Source organism: Dermacentor albipictus, chromosome 6 (genome assembly GCF_038994185.2).
Source record: "Dermacentor albipictus isolate Rhodes 1998 colony chromosome 6, USDA_Dalb.pri_finalv2, whole genome shotgun sequence".
In the NCBI taxonomy this organism is placed as follows: domain Eukaryota; kingdom Metazoa; phylum Arthropoda; class Arachnida; order Ixodida; family Ixodidae; genus Dermacentor; species Dermacentor albipictus.
The window spans coordinates 34,383,176-34,402,406 of NC_091826.1; the positions used below are offsets into that span (position 1 = coordinate 34,383,176).

The 19,231-nt window shown below is 44.8% G+C and overlaps 2 protein-coding genes and 1 long non-coding RNA gene across 4 annotated transcripts in view; 2 read left to right on the forward strand and 1 right to left on the reverse strand.

Annotated features, from left to right (window-relative positions):
* Ddx1 (ATP-dependent RNA helicase Ddx1) overlaps window positions 1-5,168 on the forward strand; it is a 43,235-nt gene extending 38,067 nt beyond the window's left edge. The window contains exons 28-30 of the mRNA XM_070540326.1: window positions 2,657-2,755; window positions 3,011-3,131; window positions 4,909-5,168. Of these exons, the coding sequence (XP_070396427.1) occupies window positions 2,657-2,755; window positions 3,011-3,131; window positions 4,909-5,036 (348 nt within the window). The 3' untranslated portion in view covers window positions 5,037-5,168. The remainder of the gene's footprint in view (window positions 1-2,656; window positions 2,756-3,010; window positions 3,132-4,908) is intronic.
* On the reverse strand, window positions 44-8,436 carry LOC139060973 (uncharacterized). The gene is made up of 5 exons (XR_011515121.1): window positions 8,298-8,436; window positions 5,813-5,890; window positions 4,210-4,231; window positions 3,371-3,440; window positions 44-710 (listed from the first exon to the last, which is right to left on the reverse strand). It is a non-coding gene; the product is annotated as an uncharacterized lncRNA (long non-coding RNA).
* Window positions 7,970-19,231, forward strand: part of LOC139060971 (homeobox-containing protein 1-like) — a 41,095-nt gene continuing 29,833 nt past the window's right edge. The window contains exons 1-3 of one of the 2 annotated variants that reach the window (XM_070540328.1): window positions 7,974-8,787; window positions 12,734-12,889; window positions 17,097-17,186. In XM_070540328.1, coding sequence (XP_070396429.1) covers window positions 8,316-8,787; window positions 12,734-12,889; window positions 17,097-17,186 — 718 coding nt within the window. In that variant the 5' untranslated portion in view covers window positions 7,974-8,315. Of the gene's footprint in view, window positions 8,788-12,733; window positions 12,890-17,096; window positions 17,187-19,231 lie in introns of both variants that reach the window. The other variant, XM_070540329.1, reaches the window with a different exon arrangement.

A 19,231-nucleotide genomic window follows, 5' to 3' on the forward strand; every position in this document is an offset into this window, starting at 1 on the left:
TGTTTATTGGATAGCTGTCGACCCAGTAATTACACTTCAGAGCTTGGACTCTTTGAGGGCACAACAAGTATTTGACTACTTTAGGTTTTGCAGAATGAGACCAGTGTGAAACACGTGAGGTGTAGTGCGGATTCGGCCGTGAGAAAGGAGACTCGTCACATAGCGTAACCTGTTGCGGCGGTCTAGCCGTACCAGATACCACTGACATGGATGCACACATGCGTGCGCACATGCCATGCTGCCAAAAGCCGGGTTCATTCAGCATTTTACAGGACAAAAGGGGAGAGCGGTTTTCGCCTGCGTTTCCAAGGGGGAGAAGCGTACTATTGAAAGGACCAGTTTGGCAGCTTCGGGCAATGCATTCGTTATATGGCCTTCAACTACAGTACTGGTCTGATAGGTGCGCTCTTGAGTTATCTGTGATGGTGTACCTTCCTCATTCGCTTCAGGTGATGCGATGAGTCTCCTTTCTCACGTCTGAAGCCACACTGTGCCTGACACGCATTTTGAACGGGAAATGTAAAAGGTACATAGACAAATGTTGCGTTACTCCAGAAGCTGTGGAACACTTGGAATCCCTGTCTATGGCTCGGAGTCCTTAAAACAACAGTTCTTCATTTTCCATGATGCTGCCTGAAGTGTAGGTCTGCAAAATGTAGCACCGTGCAGCCTGGCAGATGTAACGCATCCACTTCTCTGCTGCCTTCGTGCTGCATTGCCGACGCATGTTCATAACAAATCAGAGCTGCAGCAAATTCCGAATGAATGATGCTTTTACTATTGCTAAAAAACGGTAGTTTAAAAGCTTGTGACCACCTTTGGGAGCCACAACCCACAGGATAGATCAAGCAGACAGAATCGCAGAGGTCGGCTGAACTCACGTGAAAAGCTTTAGACCCATCTTTATGACAACATGAGGCACCACTGAATTTTTTTATTTATTTTTTTATTTTAATAAGTTTCTATAAAATGGCAATGCATTCTTGTGGTCAGGATAATGCTGCCTATGGCCTTGCTACCCGTGTGTGCCAGGTGATGCATAGGTTGGCAGAATAAGTGGATCCTCACTTGTACTCACTAACCACTATTCTCACACACTATGTGCTCAATTATACTCATGCGCACTCACTCACATTATTATTCTGGCTCACCAGAACTGACTTGCGTTCATAGGAACCTAACAGTCACGTTCATATTTCATACTTACCGGCACCCACTCACTCTCATACTAGTGTCAACACTGACCCACACTAGTGTCAACACTGACCCACTGGCACTCACGTACACACTCACGTCCACTCACGCTCACCGACAGTCGCTCACATCTTTACTCATCATCCTCATCACCATCCTCCTTTTTATGTCCATTGCAGGACAGAGGCCTCTCTCTGCAATTACCCCTGTCTTGCGCTAGCTAATTCCAACTCGCACCTGCAAATTTCCTAGTTTCATCACTCCACCTAGTCTTCTGCCATCTTCGAATGCACAAACCTTCCCTTGGTAGCCATTCTGTAACTCTAATGGTCCGCTAGTTATCTACCCTACGCATTACATGGCCAGCCCAGCTTCATTTTTTATCTCTTAAGCAGGAATATCGGCTATCCCCACTGCTCTCTTCTCATATTTTAATGTTACGCCTAACATTTATTGTTGCATCGCTCTTTGCGGGGTCCTTAACTTGTTCTTGAGCTTCTTCAAGTTTCTGCCCCATATGTTTGCACCAGTAGAATGCAATGATTGTACACTTTTCTTTTCAGTGACATTCATAAGCTCACAGTCAGGGCTTGGTAATGCCTACTGTATGCACTCCAATTCATTTATATTCTTCTGTAAATTTCCTTCTCATGAATCAGGGTCCCCTATGAGCAATTGACCTAGACTAACATACTCCTGTACAGACTTTAGAGGCTGGCAGGCGATCCTGAATGCAGGTTCCCTTGCAAGGCTATTGATCATTATCTTTGCCTTCTGCATATTATTCTTCAGCCCTACTCTTACACTACTTCGGTTAATGTCCTCAATCATTTGTTGTAATTCGTCCCCAGTGTTGCTGAACAGGACAATGCCATCTGCAAAACTGAAGGTTGCTGACATATTCACCATTGACCCTCACTCCTTAGCCTTCCCAGTCTAATAGCTTGAATAGTTCTTCTGAACATGCAGTGAATAGCATTGGAGAGATCATGTCTCCCTGCCTGACTCCTTTCCTGACAGGAGACTTTCTAGTTTTCTTGTGGAGAACCAACGTAGCTGTGGAATCTTTATAGATATTTCCCAAGATATTCACGTATGCCTCCTCTATGCCTTGATTACTTCTGCACTCGCGTGCACTCAAACTCGCTGTCACCAACATTCATGCCTGCTCATATTCAGTCAAATTCACAGGCATTCACTCATTTTTATACTACTCGCATACATTCAAACCCATCGTGACACACTAACACTCCATGTCGGGCCTGTGAAATGAGCGTGGAGCGAGTGAAAGTCAATGTGCTCGTGAGTGAGTGTGTCGACCTTTGCTTATTGGACAGTGATTAGTACGTCTGTTTGTGTGTGTCCACTGTCTTCCACTCTCCCCTTCTCTCTCTCTTTCTGTTTCTCTTTCTGTTTTTTTCCCATTTTTTTTTTAACTTGCGTCTTGTGCCATGGTTTGCAGGTGTGGTACCACTCCAACTGTTCAAGCAAGGGTCGCAACTGCTTCAACACAAACCTGACAGACCGCGGTGGCTGCTGCATCTGGTACAATGAGCCGCAGGTCAGTCAGTGCTCAACTGAACAATCGTTGAGATCTTATAGCGCAGTTTAACTGACTGGCTGTCACTGTACCCACCTGCAGAAGCATCATTCCTGCATTTTCTGTGCTTTTCTGTGCATCCTTCGGTTTTTTCTCTAATTTGAATTAGTTTTTGAATGGCACATGTTTCGTTTCTGCATTTGTCAAGGGAGAGTGGCAACTGAAGAGATTATGCGTGTTAATATGATACATGTTGTGCTCTTTTTTCTGCTGTAGTACCTGGCAGATATCGAGGACCATCTTAACGTCACAATTCAACAAGTAGAGCCTGACCTCAAGATCCCCGCCGATGAGTTTGATGGCAAGGTGGTCTACGGGCAGAAGCGCCGGGAGATGGGTGAGTGTTGCATGGGCCCTATTTTGAAAAGTGAGAAAGGAATGAACGAGGTGGGCTAACGAAGTGTTTCGTTCGTCCGCATCATTCTTCCTGTTTTTGGACTGTATTTCTCGGTTTTCCAAGTGTACTGACCTGCTGAAATTGGCACTCGTGCAAGAATTTTTTAACATGCATAGAAGACTTGCCACTAGCAAGCAATCGGTAAGCAGTTCAAACAGACACTCCTGATAAGTTCTTACACTAGACTTCTGGAATAGCAGTCTTGCCATGAGTCTTGCCATGAGTAGAGCCTTCGTAAGCCAGAAAGAACTGCAAAAGTAAATGTTTAGTGAACAAAGTTGGTGAATTGGATCTCTGGAATAGCATGAAACCAGTCTTAAGGGTCGTTTATAGTCCAAAGTATCGGTCATGCACACGTGTGCATGTTAAATTACACTGTGTGGAGGTGACTGCTCTGCAGCTCAGTATGTCGCCATAGCATAACTGGCATGCACTGCCGCATGCTGGTGCTATTGACGTAGAGATCGCCAGCAGACTATGATGTTCGCGTTACCCGCTATGCTCGGCTCACATGACCAACAGCATTTGCATGCAGCAGAGCGTAAATGGAGCTGCAGTGGCAGAAGCAGCAAACGGTGTCGTCCTCATTTCAGTTGAGTGCGTTGCATATACAGCATTTCTTAAAGCCAGTCCGGATAATCTCCTGGCTCACTTTAGGGCCTGCATAATGAAGGAACTTCAATAGCTTGCTATTTTTGTTAGCTTTGTTCATGAATGTAGGTCGATAGCTTATTTTGGACAACATATTTAGCAAAAAACAAAAAAGAAGTCGGCCTATATTCTAATAAATATAGTTTCAAAATATACCAGCATGCTCACGCACTGGAAACCGTGATGAAGAAGAGTGTTCAGTGCATCTGCCCATCCATCGCTGAATTCTCGACAATGTTCACAGATGGGCAGCGTTAGACTATGAAAACATTGCCCACAGTTCACAGTGTGAATATGCCAGCCTATAAATGGACTGTATATACAGACTATAAACCTAAATATGTATGTATTATAAACAAGCCCTTACCTTGAGCAGTGGCTTCACAAACCTAAAAGAACACAAAAAGAAAGAAAGAAGGACGGCAGTACTACCTTGAACGTCCCGTTCTGTCCCCTAGTGATGTCACAAATTTTGGCAGCTTGCACTCGGTGCTTGTTAAATGGTTACCATTAAAGACAGATTGTGCAGCATCCAGACGTGAATAGAGACTGATCCCAACAACTTCCAAAGACTAGGCATGAAAAACGGCCTAAGTGCATGGAAATGCCAAATAAATGTGCAAGTTTGCATGTCTATGTGTACTGCCTGCAGCATAGAAAATTTGCATACCTGCGCTGCACGTATGGAAATGGGCTGCACAGCATGAAAAGAAGGAAGAGGAAAAATGAAGTTGAGAAAAGGGGGCTAAAAGGGGTCATGACATAAATGTCCCTCGGCTCTTTCGTGAGAGAAGGCAGTGGACAAATATCACGGACTGTGGGAGAGAGCCTTTGCAGTGGAGAGGGCAGGCTACCTTCTCACACCACTGACTTGTAACATTTAATTTGCTTCGACCATGGCTGTTACTAAACCCTTTTTAAAAGTTATTGTGGAAGAATGCTCCCTGGATGACGCTTTACAAGTTCCAGTGTACAAACAATTCTCGATTGGACCTGGCAAATGTTGCTTTGACAACTGTTTACACCTTGTGGAGTCGTCTCATCTTTTTTCTTCTTCTTCCCGTAGGGAGCAACTACGCTACGCACACGGCACAGATGGCACCAGCTGTACAGGAGCTGGCTCAGTTGGAAAGGAAGTCACAGTCCATCTTCATCCAGCGTTACTATCTCAAGGATCAGTCGTTTCTGAGATAGGAACCCACTCGTGAAAGGCTTTCACATGGAACCTCCTCGTGAAACGGCTTTTGCAGTTTGAGGGTCTTTCTTGTTTTTTGTTTGTCGTTGTGTGCATGTTCATTGTCAAATAAATTAACTTGTCACAGCGTATCATTGCTGTCTGCGGTTGGACAAGGGGCACCTAGAGACCACGCCTAGAGATCTCTATGGGCCCTCTCTTGAAATGCAAACCTTCCAGAAGTAGCCGAGCGCCAGCTGGGGCATATGTATATAAAACTGATATGTACCCATTAGAAAAACCTATGGGTTTCTGACAGCATCGGTGTTCGAACCCTGCACGTACTGCCCGCATACGAGGCGGATGCGCATGGGTCTTAACACACTGCATGGAACAACACGGATATATATTAGAAGCTCCATACGAGAAGCGTAACCATTGACAGCTTCACCATGAGAATTCTCTGTCAGGTGCTATACATGTAAGGAAAAATTTGTTTGGCCAAGTGGTGCCACTGGTTAAAAAAAAATTAGCTATGTTTCAAGCGAGATATTTAACTTCACGAAAAGGTAAATGCTTTTCTCCATTAATCACAACAAATATAGAAAAATATTTTATTTGCAGACACACTGACATTCATAATTGGGGCCATTTAATTGGCATATCAAGCCCTAATGCCAACAATCTTAAATTGGAACCAATTGAGAAACATTCAGGAAGTTGCATATATATATATATATATATATATATATATATATATATATATATATATATATATATATATATCATCACTCACCGCGGCGTAACAGCTGGTGGTTTTATGCCGTCAAGCAGCTCACGAGGTGGGTTCGATCCTGGACATGATGGCTGCATTCTTACAGAAGAAGACGCAGTAAGAAAAAGAATGCAGTCCAATTTGGTGTTTCAATAAGAATGTAATATTGGCTCTTGCAGTGCATGTTATCTACTTCTTCAACAGGGAAACAGTATGAGAAGACGAAGGACAAGAAAGGAAACACACACGTCTGTGTTTCCCTTCTTGTCTTTCATTCCTTCGAGCTGTTCCCCTGTCGAGTATGCACTGACCAGCCCAAGCCGTGCCACGGTGTTGCAATCTGTTTCTTGTTTCTTTTAACTAGATTTGCTTCAACGAAAGCCTTACGTCAGCTGTACTGTGACTGCGGTGATGAGGATGAAAAGTCACATTTGATTGAATGCAGAAGTCTTTCATTGAGTCGTTATGACGTAACTTGCTGCAGAAATTAGTACACGAAACAGAAAAAAAGGAATTGAAGAATTAAAAGCTATGGCACATTCTATGATTGCAGAAGGAAACAATCTTTTCTCCTTCCATGCTTTATACTGACTACAGCTAGGAAGCAGGAGTGTTATTTAAGCTGTAAAATGTGTTTGTGTGTGTGTGAAGGAAGTAGTTCTTCAGATCCGGTGTTTGGTAAATTGGAAGAAGTGCAGGCGCATGCAGAAAAGCAAGAAAGAAACATTTAATTTCAATGTTTCAGTTGGAGTCTGGCCTTCATCAAGAGGGCGATTGCAGGCACCCATTGCTCATTTCATACATTTTCTCTGTAAGAGTGAAGCACATTTAAAAAAAAAAAGTATGGTGTCATGAATACCAAAGGCATTGACCAAACACACGTGTATTAACTGTAGCAAAAAGAAAAAGCGTAGTTAGCTATGAATAAAACTGCAATGGGGTGTTTTTTTTTTTACCTGGCCCTTTCTTTTTATTTGCATGTGGCAAAAAAAATAGCGTAATTCTAACCCTTGATCTCAAATAATCGATCAGACGGCAATTACTTTTATAATACAAGGAATTATATACAAGAAATCAAAATGCTTCGCCCCTCGAAAAGGGAGGAGGTGTGTCGAGTACACACTGAACATTTTATCATGATTTTATGTGGTGAACGCAGTTCAAATCATGGATCCGGGACCCCAAAAACTTGCGATATAATTTTAACGCATTTCTCTCGCATTTATTCCTAATTTGTCCCTGAATATTGTTTTTACTCGATCACAGCCGGAAAGTATTTTGGTCCTTTCATATGGCGCATTTGCCGTCCTGGAGCATAGCAACAAAAAAGTAATAAGAGTGTTTACGTCCGTTATAAAGGCCTTAAGCGTGTAATCTGAGTTACACATCGATATCGTCGGTTGGCTTAAGGATTATTTTGAGCTTTAACATACGCTAGCAGTTAAGAGCGATCGGTGTTGTGTTTTGCTGCGGATCTCGGCAGATTCAAATTTCCCGCGTAACGTGAGAGCGCGTATGGGCAATTTTATTGGAGATTCGACGACGGTTTCGACCATAGAGTTTAGATTACAGTTCTTTTACCTGCTTTTAAGCATATCCAGAGAATTAACGCACGTTGGTTAAAATTGGTTGCCACGATTTACTGCTGCAACCGCTTCCGGCTGCTGCAGTATGCAAAAGAATGACCTTCAAGACTACCTTTGATACTGTGAGAAAGCCGTTGATGGAGGGTACAATTTGGACACCATAAGCACCACTACAAAAAAAATTACTGGTTGCACCATCCAGCGACAGTTTTCTCGGTGTAGTGCGTCTCAAACGCTTCGCGGTAGCGTGTAATAAATTCTGATCTCGAAGGCTTTAAAACAAGAGACGCGATCTTGTCATCACTTTTAACGCATGTTATAACAGTTCTCTTTCCGAACAGTTAAAAGTATAAAGTTAGGTATAGCAACTTTTATGTTTTTATGTGCGGCATGTTTTTAAGTGTTGCTTCTTTTTTAATTTTTCTTGTGCGCAATGGTTTAGCTGGGTAACAATGAATATCTTCCCTTATTAAGCAACCTTGATGTGTAGACTTTTATTTCTAACAAGCAATGATAATGCCAAAATTGGTTTTTATAGTAAAAAGAAATGCTTCATGGTCTCCAACAGTTCTGATTACAGCCACTAGAGTGCCCAATTAAGCAAGTGGCGCCCTCCCCCGGCGCACATGAGAAACATGTAACGTTTAAGTTAGGGTTAGTTGGTTGGTTTAGTTATCGTTAGCGTGCACCTTGCGCAACATGCCTTCGTTGGCACGTTACCGAGGCATGCCCCTGCGCACGAGAGACGCCGACTGCGGCGAGCGAGCCGACGACTTCGCGTCCCCACCCCGGAGGACCTAGTTAAGCCGAGCGAAACATCACCTAACCAGCACGGTTAGCAAGCTAACTATTAGCGGACAACCGAATGCCTCTCTCAACGCCTGCAACAACCTTACAAAACCAATCTCCGGAGACCTTACCAAGCCTCCGGGACGACGATGGTGCTCAAGTTTACGGTCGAACAGATCGACCTGGTCCGCCGGCTAAAAGACACCGGTATCACGATGAAGGAGATCGGCCTCATATACTTCAAGTTGGAGCGGCTGGAGCGCACCATCCGCAGGGGCGCCGACCAGCGCCGCTCGCCTCCCCAGCACTACGTCGGTGCTAACGGCGGTGGGTTTACGGCACCGAACGGAGTCTCGACGCCTCCGACGACCGCGGCGAGCGCGCCAACGCAGCCGCCGTCCGAGCAAGCGGCGCCGAGGAACGAAGAGGACGAGTGCTCGTCGAGTTCGGAGAGCTCGTCGACCGAGTCGCCGGCGAACCAGCAGCAGCAGCAGCAGCCGCAGCAGAATGGCTTTCAACAGCAGGACTGCGCCGTCGCTGCAGTTGCAGACGGGTGTCAGAGGTCGGCGACAGCACCGCCGGACGCCTCGCAGGGACATTCGAACGCTGTTGTGCCCCGAGGTGAGTTTCGCACGCCGCTTCCTTGGCCCCCCAGCATGGCCGCAGCTCGGCGGTGCGTACTAAACAGCTGATTGGCGCCTCTGTGCGCTGCGCGAACTCGGGAGATTTCGTGAACCTTCGCAGGAGAAACGAGACGCATATTTCGGGAGCTTGAACGCTGAGCTTCGAGAGGAAGGTTTTGCGTAGAAGAGCAAACAAACACAAAAAACACAGCGGCGAGCGGGCGCGTTGGAGCGCATCGGAAGTAGATCAGCTGATGGGAAGCCTTAGCGGTGCGAGTTTGGACACTTTCGAACGCTTCGCGGAAGCGTCTTCGAACTGCGTCCGAAGGCACGCTTTTAACGGGCTCTTTTTTTCTTTTGACCGCGGTCTATCTGTTGCTCAATGCGGCGCGCGAACGCAACACCTTTTTGCGGCTTCAGCGAGGCGGGTTGACCTCCCTGCCCCCAGGTCGCAGTTCCTCGGGCACGTTGCTCTCGGTTTGCCGTGATATCGTGGAATTATTTAGCCGAGGAAGTCTTGAATCTGTCGTTGTTCATAAGTATTTTCTGGCCGCGTTGTAACGGAGGTCCCGGTAGCCTGAAATACTTGTGCAAGCAGTTTGTGATTGTTGCTTCTACCTGCGCTCCTCCGGCAGTTGCCGTTGTTTTTGCAGCGATGCAGGAATCAGTTTTATCGGCTAAACTTCTCGCGGGTCTAACAGCCTGATGACTTGATAGAGAGATGGCAGAGCTCTCAAGTTAACGCCGGTTTCTGGTCGTTCTATTGAGAGGATATCTAGTTTCATGCACAGCATCTTTTTGTTTGGGATAAGCTTGACATGCGTAGCATTGTCTGGGAATATATCACGCTTTTTTTTTTTTTAAGACGGCGATGTTTTTGTTATACCTACGTACTCGAGCGAATCCTCAGAGGTCGCGCGGTTTTTTTTTTTTCATACCTAGGTTTTTTTCAAAGTGACTGCTTACGGTTGTGGGTCTCGTCAATGCCGTGAAAGATTTAAGCTGACATTCAAAAAGAGTCAGATCAGCCCCCTACATGTGTGGGTGTATTTCGCTCAGTGGTTCTGTGGTTTTTAGCCTTCAGAGTGGTAACAATTGTAATTGCACCTGTAGTCCTGAGTGTCAACGTCAACAGAGACTGCATTGTGTGAAACGCACATTTTCATGTGCACTCTTCTTTTCTTTTTACGTTTCTTTTATGTCCCCGTATTACACTGGGTGCTTTCTCTTCATGACGTTTGCATACAGGTAGCATGTCATTTATTACAGGTTGCGGCTATGTCATTGTTACGTGGTACAGCGTAGGAAGTATGAAAAGGAGTAGGTAGTCACAAGGAGTCGTTAGGCAGTGTACATATCTGGCTTAACTTGTCGTGTGTGCCATTTAAACATGTTGTAATTACGAAATGAATTGATGCTATGGCAGTCAATGACCTCTACAGCCACACCTACTGTGTCCCAATAGAGGATCAGCTGAAGTTAAAGGTGTATTGCGTCAACTCCTGCATATGTTTAGCAACACGTTTCATAAGCCATGCACAGTTGATTACACCCAGCTGCACTGGTGTTTCCTGGAAAGGTGCGTCTTGAGCCTGTGTTGTACCGTGCCCCAAAATTGTGGTTTCAGTCACATTTACTTCGTACAAGTTGATGTGCTAGTTTGTTCGGCATATCGAAGTAGCAGAACGTGAAATACAATGAATGCAGGAGCGTATCGCTTCAGTTATTATAGTAGCTTTTGTCCTTCACACACTGTTGCTTCACAGTCACATTTACTTTTGAGGTCACAGGAGTTGCGCTTTGTTTGCAGAAACAGCAGAGGATGTGCTATTTGCCGACTGCAACGCAGCTGTGGAAGACAGGTGCCGTGTTTTAAATGAATTGGCAGCCGTATATACCATACACACCTTCCAACATATTTACAATTCTATCATGAAATGTCCAGTCTTTAGAGCATATTTAGGATTGTCGTAATGACACCAGTAATTCCAAGGTTTTTAATTTGCATCTGCTATAGGGTAATATTGATTTTGAAAGCACACAAAAACAGGCGACGGGCAATTTTCAAAACCTGACTTTTCGGACCTTTTGATTATTCGGGCCATCCGCAGCACCATCAGATATTCCATAAGATCGTTGTACAATGGCAAACAAAGTGTTGGCTGCTGTTTCATGGATTATTTTGCGAACATTTCCATTATGCTTGTGGTGTGGATAATTCTAGGTGCGACTTAGAGCACAGTATCTATTCTCAGTGTCTGTACAGAATGAACACTTGAATTGTTTTAGTAAACGCTCTACATCTTCAGTCATAAAAAAAAAAAAAGATGTATTCTTTTACCTTTCTCTTTTGGATGTTTGATTTTTGTGAATTTTAAGTTTCGCAGCCATGACCACGGTATATCCATTCATATAGTTGGGTGAGTTTCCTATGTTGGTATGGTCGATTCTACCTTGGTGGGACTATGCAGGGCATATTTGCATCACCTGAACACCAATGTAAAAGTGACTTCTTAGGTTTTCGTCTAACTGTGGTTTTATTCATTCGAAGTAACTCGCTATATTGACCTGTGCTTGAGCTAGTGTATGAATGCTGAACGAACAATCCCTTCAAATTGAGCTGTGTTTCTGTGTGGTCTTACTATGCTCCTGATAGGCAGTAAACTAAGTTTACAGGCTGATTTCTCGAATGGCTGCCAAGGGAGGTGAAGGCATGGGGAGACAGATATTTCAGGAATAAGTTTTGTGAAAGGGAGTGGGCGAGAGGGCATTCTGGCCCACACACTTTGCATGTTTATGGTATCAATCCTCACAATCAGCGCATACATAGACGAGGGACAAAAAAGGACGACGAAGACAAGTGCTGTTGTGTTTGTCTTCAGACAGGCATTCAGCACTTGTCTTCGTCGTCCTTTTTTGTCCCTCGTCTATGTATGCGTTTTAAGTGACAATTGATACCATAGAATACCAACTAGCCTGTACCCAAACCTTGCATGTGTAGGTTGCGTCAGCGTTGGCCAGCTGAAAATTTGCCCCGTCAGTTGGGCATGTTGATAGAATTGCATGGTGACCGATCAACAGTGAAAAAAAAGGATGCAAACTCTGGAGATGAAATGGGCGTGACAAGGACGAGCGAGGAACAAGACTGCTCGGGACATGCAGAGCTCCTCACATCCACTTCTTCTCCGAGTTCGCATCAGTTTTCGCACTGTTGATCTGATCAGTCAAAATGCCCTGTGCACACACTGGCATGTTGTTCATTGCTGCTGCTGCTGCTCTATAACTGTGCATCTCGAAAGAAAATTTGTCTGTGCGCTCCTTTGGCAAAGGCATTGCACTTCTACCTGACCTTCCTCCAACATTTTTTGTGTGTCGAATTAGCTGACACATGGTTCCTTGGTTGAATTAGTTAGTTTTTTTTTTTCTGCATGTAAACATCGCAAGTGGTTGTTGGCATCCTTGAGAAGTAGTGAACCGACTTCTAGTCCACCTCGTCAGTCCATTTTTGACGAGATGAAGAGGACAAGTTATCGTTGACACTTTATCTGGCTTTGCAGTGATGAGACCCTCATTGGTTGTCCGTGGCTGTAGGCTTGCTGACGTATAGTGTGAGAATACTTGTAGGATGCACTTTGAAGAAATAGCTCCTTGTTGCTGTTAACCTCAGCAACTCCTTGGAAAAAAAAAAAGAAAATTCATCATTTCAATTAGCTTTTTCCCAATTTTCTGTCGGCACACGAAGAGTTAAGTGACAACTTGGCATTCTACGTGGAGAACATTCAGGGTATCGGTTAGTCTTTTTCCCGATGTCCTGTCGGTATGGAGAGGGTTAAGCGAAAACTTGAACACAACTCGGGTAGAATTTGCGGTGGCCGACTGCCTTGTTTCTAATGTAAAAGTTGCCCCGGGAAGTCACTCTTGGCCCCTCCGTTGAATCCCCGCAGGCGTTCAAGGCCTGGCATTCCCACGGCGGCACCACTTCCGCTTCACCGACTCCCAGCTACAGGTGCTGCGGAGGGCATTTGAGGCCAACCCCTATCCCGAGGCGGACGAGAGGGATGCCATCGCCACTGAGTGCAACCTCAGTGCTCTCAATTCTGGTACGCTGTCGGTCTCGGTCGTCCTTTGAAGTTTTCTGTCATTTTGCGGCAAGCTACTGTCTTTGCACAATTCTACCGCGGAGTTATATTACCACCCAAATATAAAAAGAAGCAACTTGGTGCCCATTCTACTGCACACATCAAGTGACGAAACCCAAGTCGACGCGTACCATGTTTAAGTTATTTGATTGGACATAACGAAGGTACACAGACACTCACACAGCAAGATCTTAGCAGCTAGTCGCTCTCAGATTTTGACGATGCATCCTTTTCACTATCTGCCAACCAGAGAAAGTCATCTTCAGTTCCATCTAATGCATTACAAATGTCACACTTTTTGAAGGCCCGTGCAACCGCCGTCTGCGGGAGGGCATTCCACGCACCACGGACCCACTGTACGATGTCTCCGAGTGTCGATTTCTTCAGACGACCCATTCAATGTCAGTGTGGCTAGCTACTTTCCATTGAGCTTTTTTTTTTTTTTCAGTAACAGACGGTTTCAATTGCACTTTTGAGTAGACTTGGTTACGATTGTAACACGCACACTACTTTGAAAAGCACCTTTTATTCAAAAAAGGTGCACGTTACAATCAAATAAGGTACTCGCATTTGACATCGTGACATAATGCTGGCAATGCATTTACATTGCCAAGGACACAAAGAAATGGGGGATATATACATATATATACACCGAGAGGCTACCGGGATATTCCTAGTCACTATAGAGCTTTGGCTTGTCTGTATGCATATCTGCTTCAGTCATCATGTATGCATTTGTGTATGCAAATTGTTTTTGCCCATTTCTGTCCATTGCTTGGCAAGGAAAGAAACAGGGACATTGAGCTTTGCGTAAATTGAATCCTCTATGGGCTGAGTGTAGCTCTGTTGGACTTCCCAGTGCCGAGTACGGCTACACATGTCTGCTTTGTTGCGGTCACTGCCACATTTGATTGTTTTGAGCGGTTGCGTTCCCTCAGTAATGGCGAAATAATAGTTTCTGTTCTCTTAACGCCTGCAGGCAACATGTAAGTTGCGAACATGTTTTAAGCCCGTGACCGAATTCTTCTTGCATATATAAAATCAATGAAACTTGTTGTTCCATAAATTAGGTAATACTAAATAACCCATAGGCTACCAAATATTATGCACGCCTCTTAACCCTTCATGCCGATTATTTTTTCCGCTTCTAGGCACTATGCTAAATTTTGCCAAATACCAGGTAGCAAAAAGAAGAAAAAGAATCCATCCTATGGTGTAGTGGACAAGTAGTGTCATGTTAACGACTATGCCTCCAGCATCCAACCCGGCGATTCGCCAGCTTTGGCAATATGGCCCCTGTTGTTGGACTTCACGGTTCACTGGCTATGGCTTTGGTAGCCAGTGGTTTAATTACTGTGTAATTTATAGAGACTCATGAGAAAATGTGCTGAGGATCATCCTACTACCATGATTGTCTTTCAGTTGAGCCTACGCTGCCATGGAATAAAATTGTGCAACTTAGACCTATTGATCAACAGTCCATCATTGGAGGGGGGTACATTTTCACAGAGTATTAGGTTACCAGAGACATGGATGGCATTAACAGTGGCAGTGGTGACATCTTGTGATGTGTTGTCTAAAAACAGCACCTTAGAAACGTTTTTGTGTAGCATAGTTGTTCTTCATTAAAACTTCTTTCTGGGCGAGTTGGTGCATACTTGACATAAAAACTGTTTACAGCGCAAACACATGCAACCACAAGGTATAAGGGACAGGACACAGTGCTTTTGTCCTGTCCCTTATACCTTGTGGTTGCATGTGTTTGCGCTGTAAACAGTTTTTATGTCATAGTTGTTCTTGTTAGAGGAAAATAAGGAAAAACTGCATTTTGATGGTTGGCTTGCTTGCCGGCACTTTACACAAGCAACTAACCTGAATGTGGTTGGTCACTGCTATAATGGCTTTGCATTCTCTCTGGCTGAACTCTCTGCCATAAGATGGTGCCACCAGCATGGCTGCGCATGTGTCTTTTTCTGGTAAACCTGGTATTTCATGGAACTGGTGTTTGTATATGAACAAGCTAAATGTTTTATTAAATCCCCTTTACCATTTCACAAAATGCAATGGGAAATTGATGACTGCTGTGAAAAGCCCCTTGGATCATATAGTTGCTTGTGCTTGCGAATGAGGTGCTTGCAGTCGCCATGGGCAGCATTTTGTTGTTGCATAGGTATGGCAATGATGGGTGGCAAGCATGGGTTGCTAGCGGATGCTTACGAAGCCTGTTGGTTCCTGGTCGCTGCTGATAATTCTTTGTGCTTCTCTTGTGGACGTTTTCTGTTTCCTCAATGACCTATCCTCCACCTGTGTTATTTGGGTGAGTGACGTCTAATAGGGCAAGTTAGAGGTTGATACATCTTCGGCTAAGTGAGGTGCGCTTCACTGCAGTATGAAGGAGGCGACGATGAAGGCGAGCGTCATGTTGACCAGGAACGTATATTTATAAGTTATTTACATGATGAGGGAAGGGAGTCTAGAATGTGTGTGTTTGGGGCCTCTTATATAGTCTCAAGGTTCCCGAGGGTGCCTAGTTCCCTAGGCTGAGAACTCGCATTGTTCTCCCCGATGTCTAAGACAGGTCCATTGTTTGGTAGTGGTCGAGGGTTTGTCTTCCTACGGTGGGCTAGGCAATCTTTTCCTTGCCATGGCCACCATAAGGACATACTTTTTCTTTATTCTGGGTGGGTGAGTTGGTCAGTCATTTGCCCAGTGTCGTCATGAGACCATTCCTTTCTTTCAGAAGACCATAGGCAATTTAGTGGATCCCGCAAGGGTGCAGCAATCTTTGCCAGCGGAGTGTCACATCACACCCAAAAATGCAGGAAATCAGTCATGCACCAAACTTGTTTTTGTCGTAGGGCAAGTTGTAACAGCTGGTACATGAAAACGTGTCTCATTAGTGACCCCGCACCAGCAGTAAAAGTGGTCTTGGCCACTGGTTTTGTTATTGACTCATTGTAATAGGGTGAGCACTCGGGATACCAAAGTATGTGTGAAATGAAAGTAGAAGACCGTAGAAGTAGAAGTAGAAGTAGAATTAAAGGTACAGCAGCCAATCTGATAGGCCTAATGCTTTACATAGCTGGCACACGCAGTGTCGTCAACTCTGCGTCGACTTCTGAATGCGGAAGGCAGCGTTGCTTCTGAACTGATGTAGTCACTCTGACTCTGCTTCGCTGATGACCTTGGCAATTCTCAAGGTCTAAATTTGTTGTCAAGTTTCAATGTCACAACTGCCTCTATTGATAGATGGCATCACCTTCTGATCCATTTTCTTCCATTTCCTGTCTTTTTCTTTCACAGTGTAGCTGTTGAAGTTACACATACTCTGTTGCAGCAGTACCAAGCAGCAGAGTCAAGGCTATGGAATCACTGCAGTGAGCACAGATTCTTGCGCAGCGATATGTAGTGCCACAGGTCGGAACTTGTTGGACAACTAAATGGCCTTGACAAGTGAGCTTGTTGGCAGGCGTTTACCTGGAAGCTTCTGTGCTGGTTGTAGGGTGGTTTATTGTGCAGTCTTACTTTATTCGTTAATAAAATATTTGTTGAGGCTCTATGATACTGAAGATAGGTGTCTCCACTTGTTCGAATGAAAGCGTTCAAAGAACAACAAAATAATGCAGTGCTGCTGTACAGACATTTAATTTGCAATTAAAAAGCACAAACAATAAATTGCTTTGGCAGTGGCAAAATTCATACATGTAGACGGCACGCAAAAATCGCATTGGCAGGCTTGCTTGTGTGGTATCGTTCCACGCTGCTATTTTATGCGAAAGGTGTAAGTTGGTATTGAACATGCTTGAAATAGTGTCATAAATGTGCAGGAATCCTAATTAAAGAAATGGCTTCACTTACAAATGTCAGCGAATGCACCATGTGCAAGTGGATGTTACCAGAAGAATCAAAAGATGGTTCCAATATGGTGCATCCTTAGCAAAAAAGCTGCCAGAAAAGAAAAAAAATTATCCTTATTGCTCTCAATAACAAAGCTATAGTTGTTAGTGGTGCTTTTATGCTTTCGTTTAGGTAGCCCTCCGCAATATATATATTTTTTTCCAGAACTGTTTTCTGCATAGAACCTCAAGAAATCTGACAGGGGTGGTTGGTACGAAGACATTGGAGCATGCACTCACCTCTTCTTTTAATTTTATTGCTGTCGTTTCAGGTGAACCGGTTCCCACAGATGTGACCGCCAGCATGGTGAACAACTGGTTCTGCAATCGTCGAAAGGATGCCAGCAAGCTGCTGAAGCACTGTGAGCACCTACTGCAGTTTTCATTTCTTTTGCAAGCGCTAGAAAGCTGGTGCATGTGAGCATGATTGTCTTCTGGCCATTACAGAAGAAGCCCTGAAACACTTTTCTAACTAATAATAGAATGGACGTTGATATTAAAGGGCCCCTGAAACGGTTCGGGCAAATTTTGTAGACGCGTAGGGTATAGCTTAAGTAGAACACTCGCAGCACAATTTAAGTGAAGCGTTACGTATTAATGGCACTACAAACGATTAGAAGTTACCCTCCTCCCTAGCCATGCCTTTCCTTCTCAACTCGTTCGCCGAGCGATCGGGGCTAAGCTCCGCCTTCACTGGATCTGCGTCACGATGCGACGTCCACTTCTGGTTGTTTTTGAGCCCGCCCCCGCCTGCGCGAGACCTCTCCGCTGGCCGTCAACCCCGAGCGAGAGCTATAGAAGCAGCGTGCGTTGCGAGCATTCTGTCGTAGCACCGACCGTGTCTGGTATTCCGGTAATCACACACTAGCTGAACGTTTAGACGGAACGGTGGAGGCATAAACGTAAGCTGATAAAGGAACTTTAGCGTAGACGTATGTGAGCTGCCTGATCGGTCTCCATGGTCCAGCCACCCGTTGGCACAGAGCTTAACCAGCCAAAGAAAGAGCTAATATTGCTCTAACCAAGTGTAAAACAGTTTAAACACTTACAAAAACAATGTGTTAACGATTACACTCCTGCGAAAAATTTACACCAGCCGCAAAGAAGAATACATTTTGTTACTGCTACTGTGTGTGGTTAAGCTCCATGCCACCAGGTGGCTGCACTTTGGAGACCATTCACATTTGCGCTTCTGTTCATCCCTTGAAACGACACGCAAGGGGACACGGCCAGGCCCTGTCCCCTTGCGCTTGCGTTTACCCTAATACCGGACTCTCGAAACAGTATTGCATTAGTAATCTTCCGGTGTAAAATGACGGCCGCGATCGCACAAATCCTGGCGCCCATCGGATAGCGGCAGTCCGATGCGCTGTAGCCAGTCCGCTCGTCTACTGGCTTGCAGAAGGACACGATGTCGCAGCTTGACATATTGCCAGTCACTACATTTGCAGTCCACAACGCAACAAAGTCAAATCATAGCGCTCACAAAAAGACAGCCCGACACTGACGACAGAGCTCTCGTCAAAGACGGAGCATGTTGTAACACAAGCAGGTGACACTTGCTGTGTGCCGGAAGTGCGTAAGTGTACTGAAAAATTGTTTTTGTGCATTCTCTTTATGTTGCTTTCTTTTTATGAAAACAAATTATTGATCACGCGCCCTGGTCAGCCAATCGGATAGCTCACCCTACTGACGTCATATGTTTGATTTCCGTCATATGGTTAGGGTCGGCTTAAAATTCTGCCGAGCAGTGTGCTGCGATTGGCAGCGATGTGCATTTTTAAAACCTTATAATAAATTACACGCTTTATGCGGAGCACTTACATGTGTCAATTAATGATCAGAAGGATCTACTCTAACGACTCAGTACGTTTGTAGCAAATCGTCAAAATCAATTCAGGGTCCCTTTAAATGTTGAGCATCGTACATGGGCTAAAGCCTATACGAGGCAATGGATGCTTGTCCTGTGCAGGCGGCAGGACATGCTAGGTTACCGCAGGTGTAAATTGTAGTGAATTGCATGCACTGCTCTTGCAGAAGCTGCACATTTTTATCATGCTTAGTTAAATAAATACCCACCTGGAGGCTCAGTGGTGCCTCACCATTGCTACAGTGGTGCAGCAGCTGTTAGGATGTTTACATAGATGGTGGTGCCCAGATTTACCTCTAGGTACTATCGTGGGAAACTGCATGGCTCTATGGCATGTGCAAACATTCACACTCATCAACATTCCTCTCTGTTGCGTTTTCTTGGCTGCTACATTATGTTTTCGTGGTCCCAACCGAAATCCCGTTGGCTTAGATTTTAACCAGATAAAGTGTGTTTTGATTAAAACTACCCGAGAACAAGTGCTGGGCTACATTTACTTTGGGGCCTGCAAGGGTCTTATTCGCATTTCACAATTGC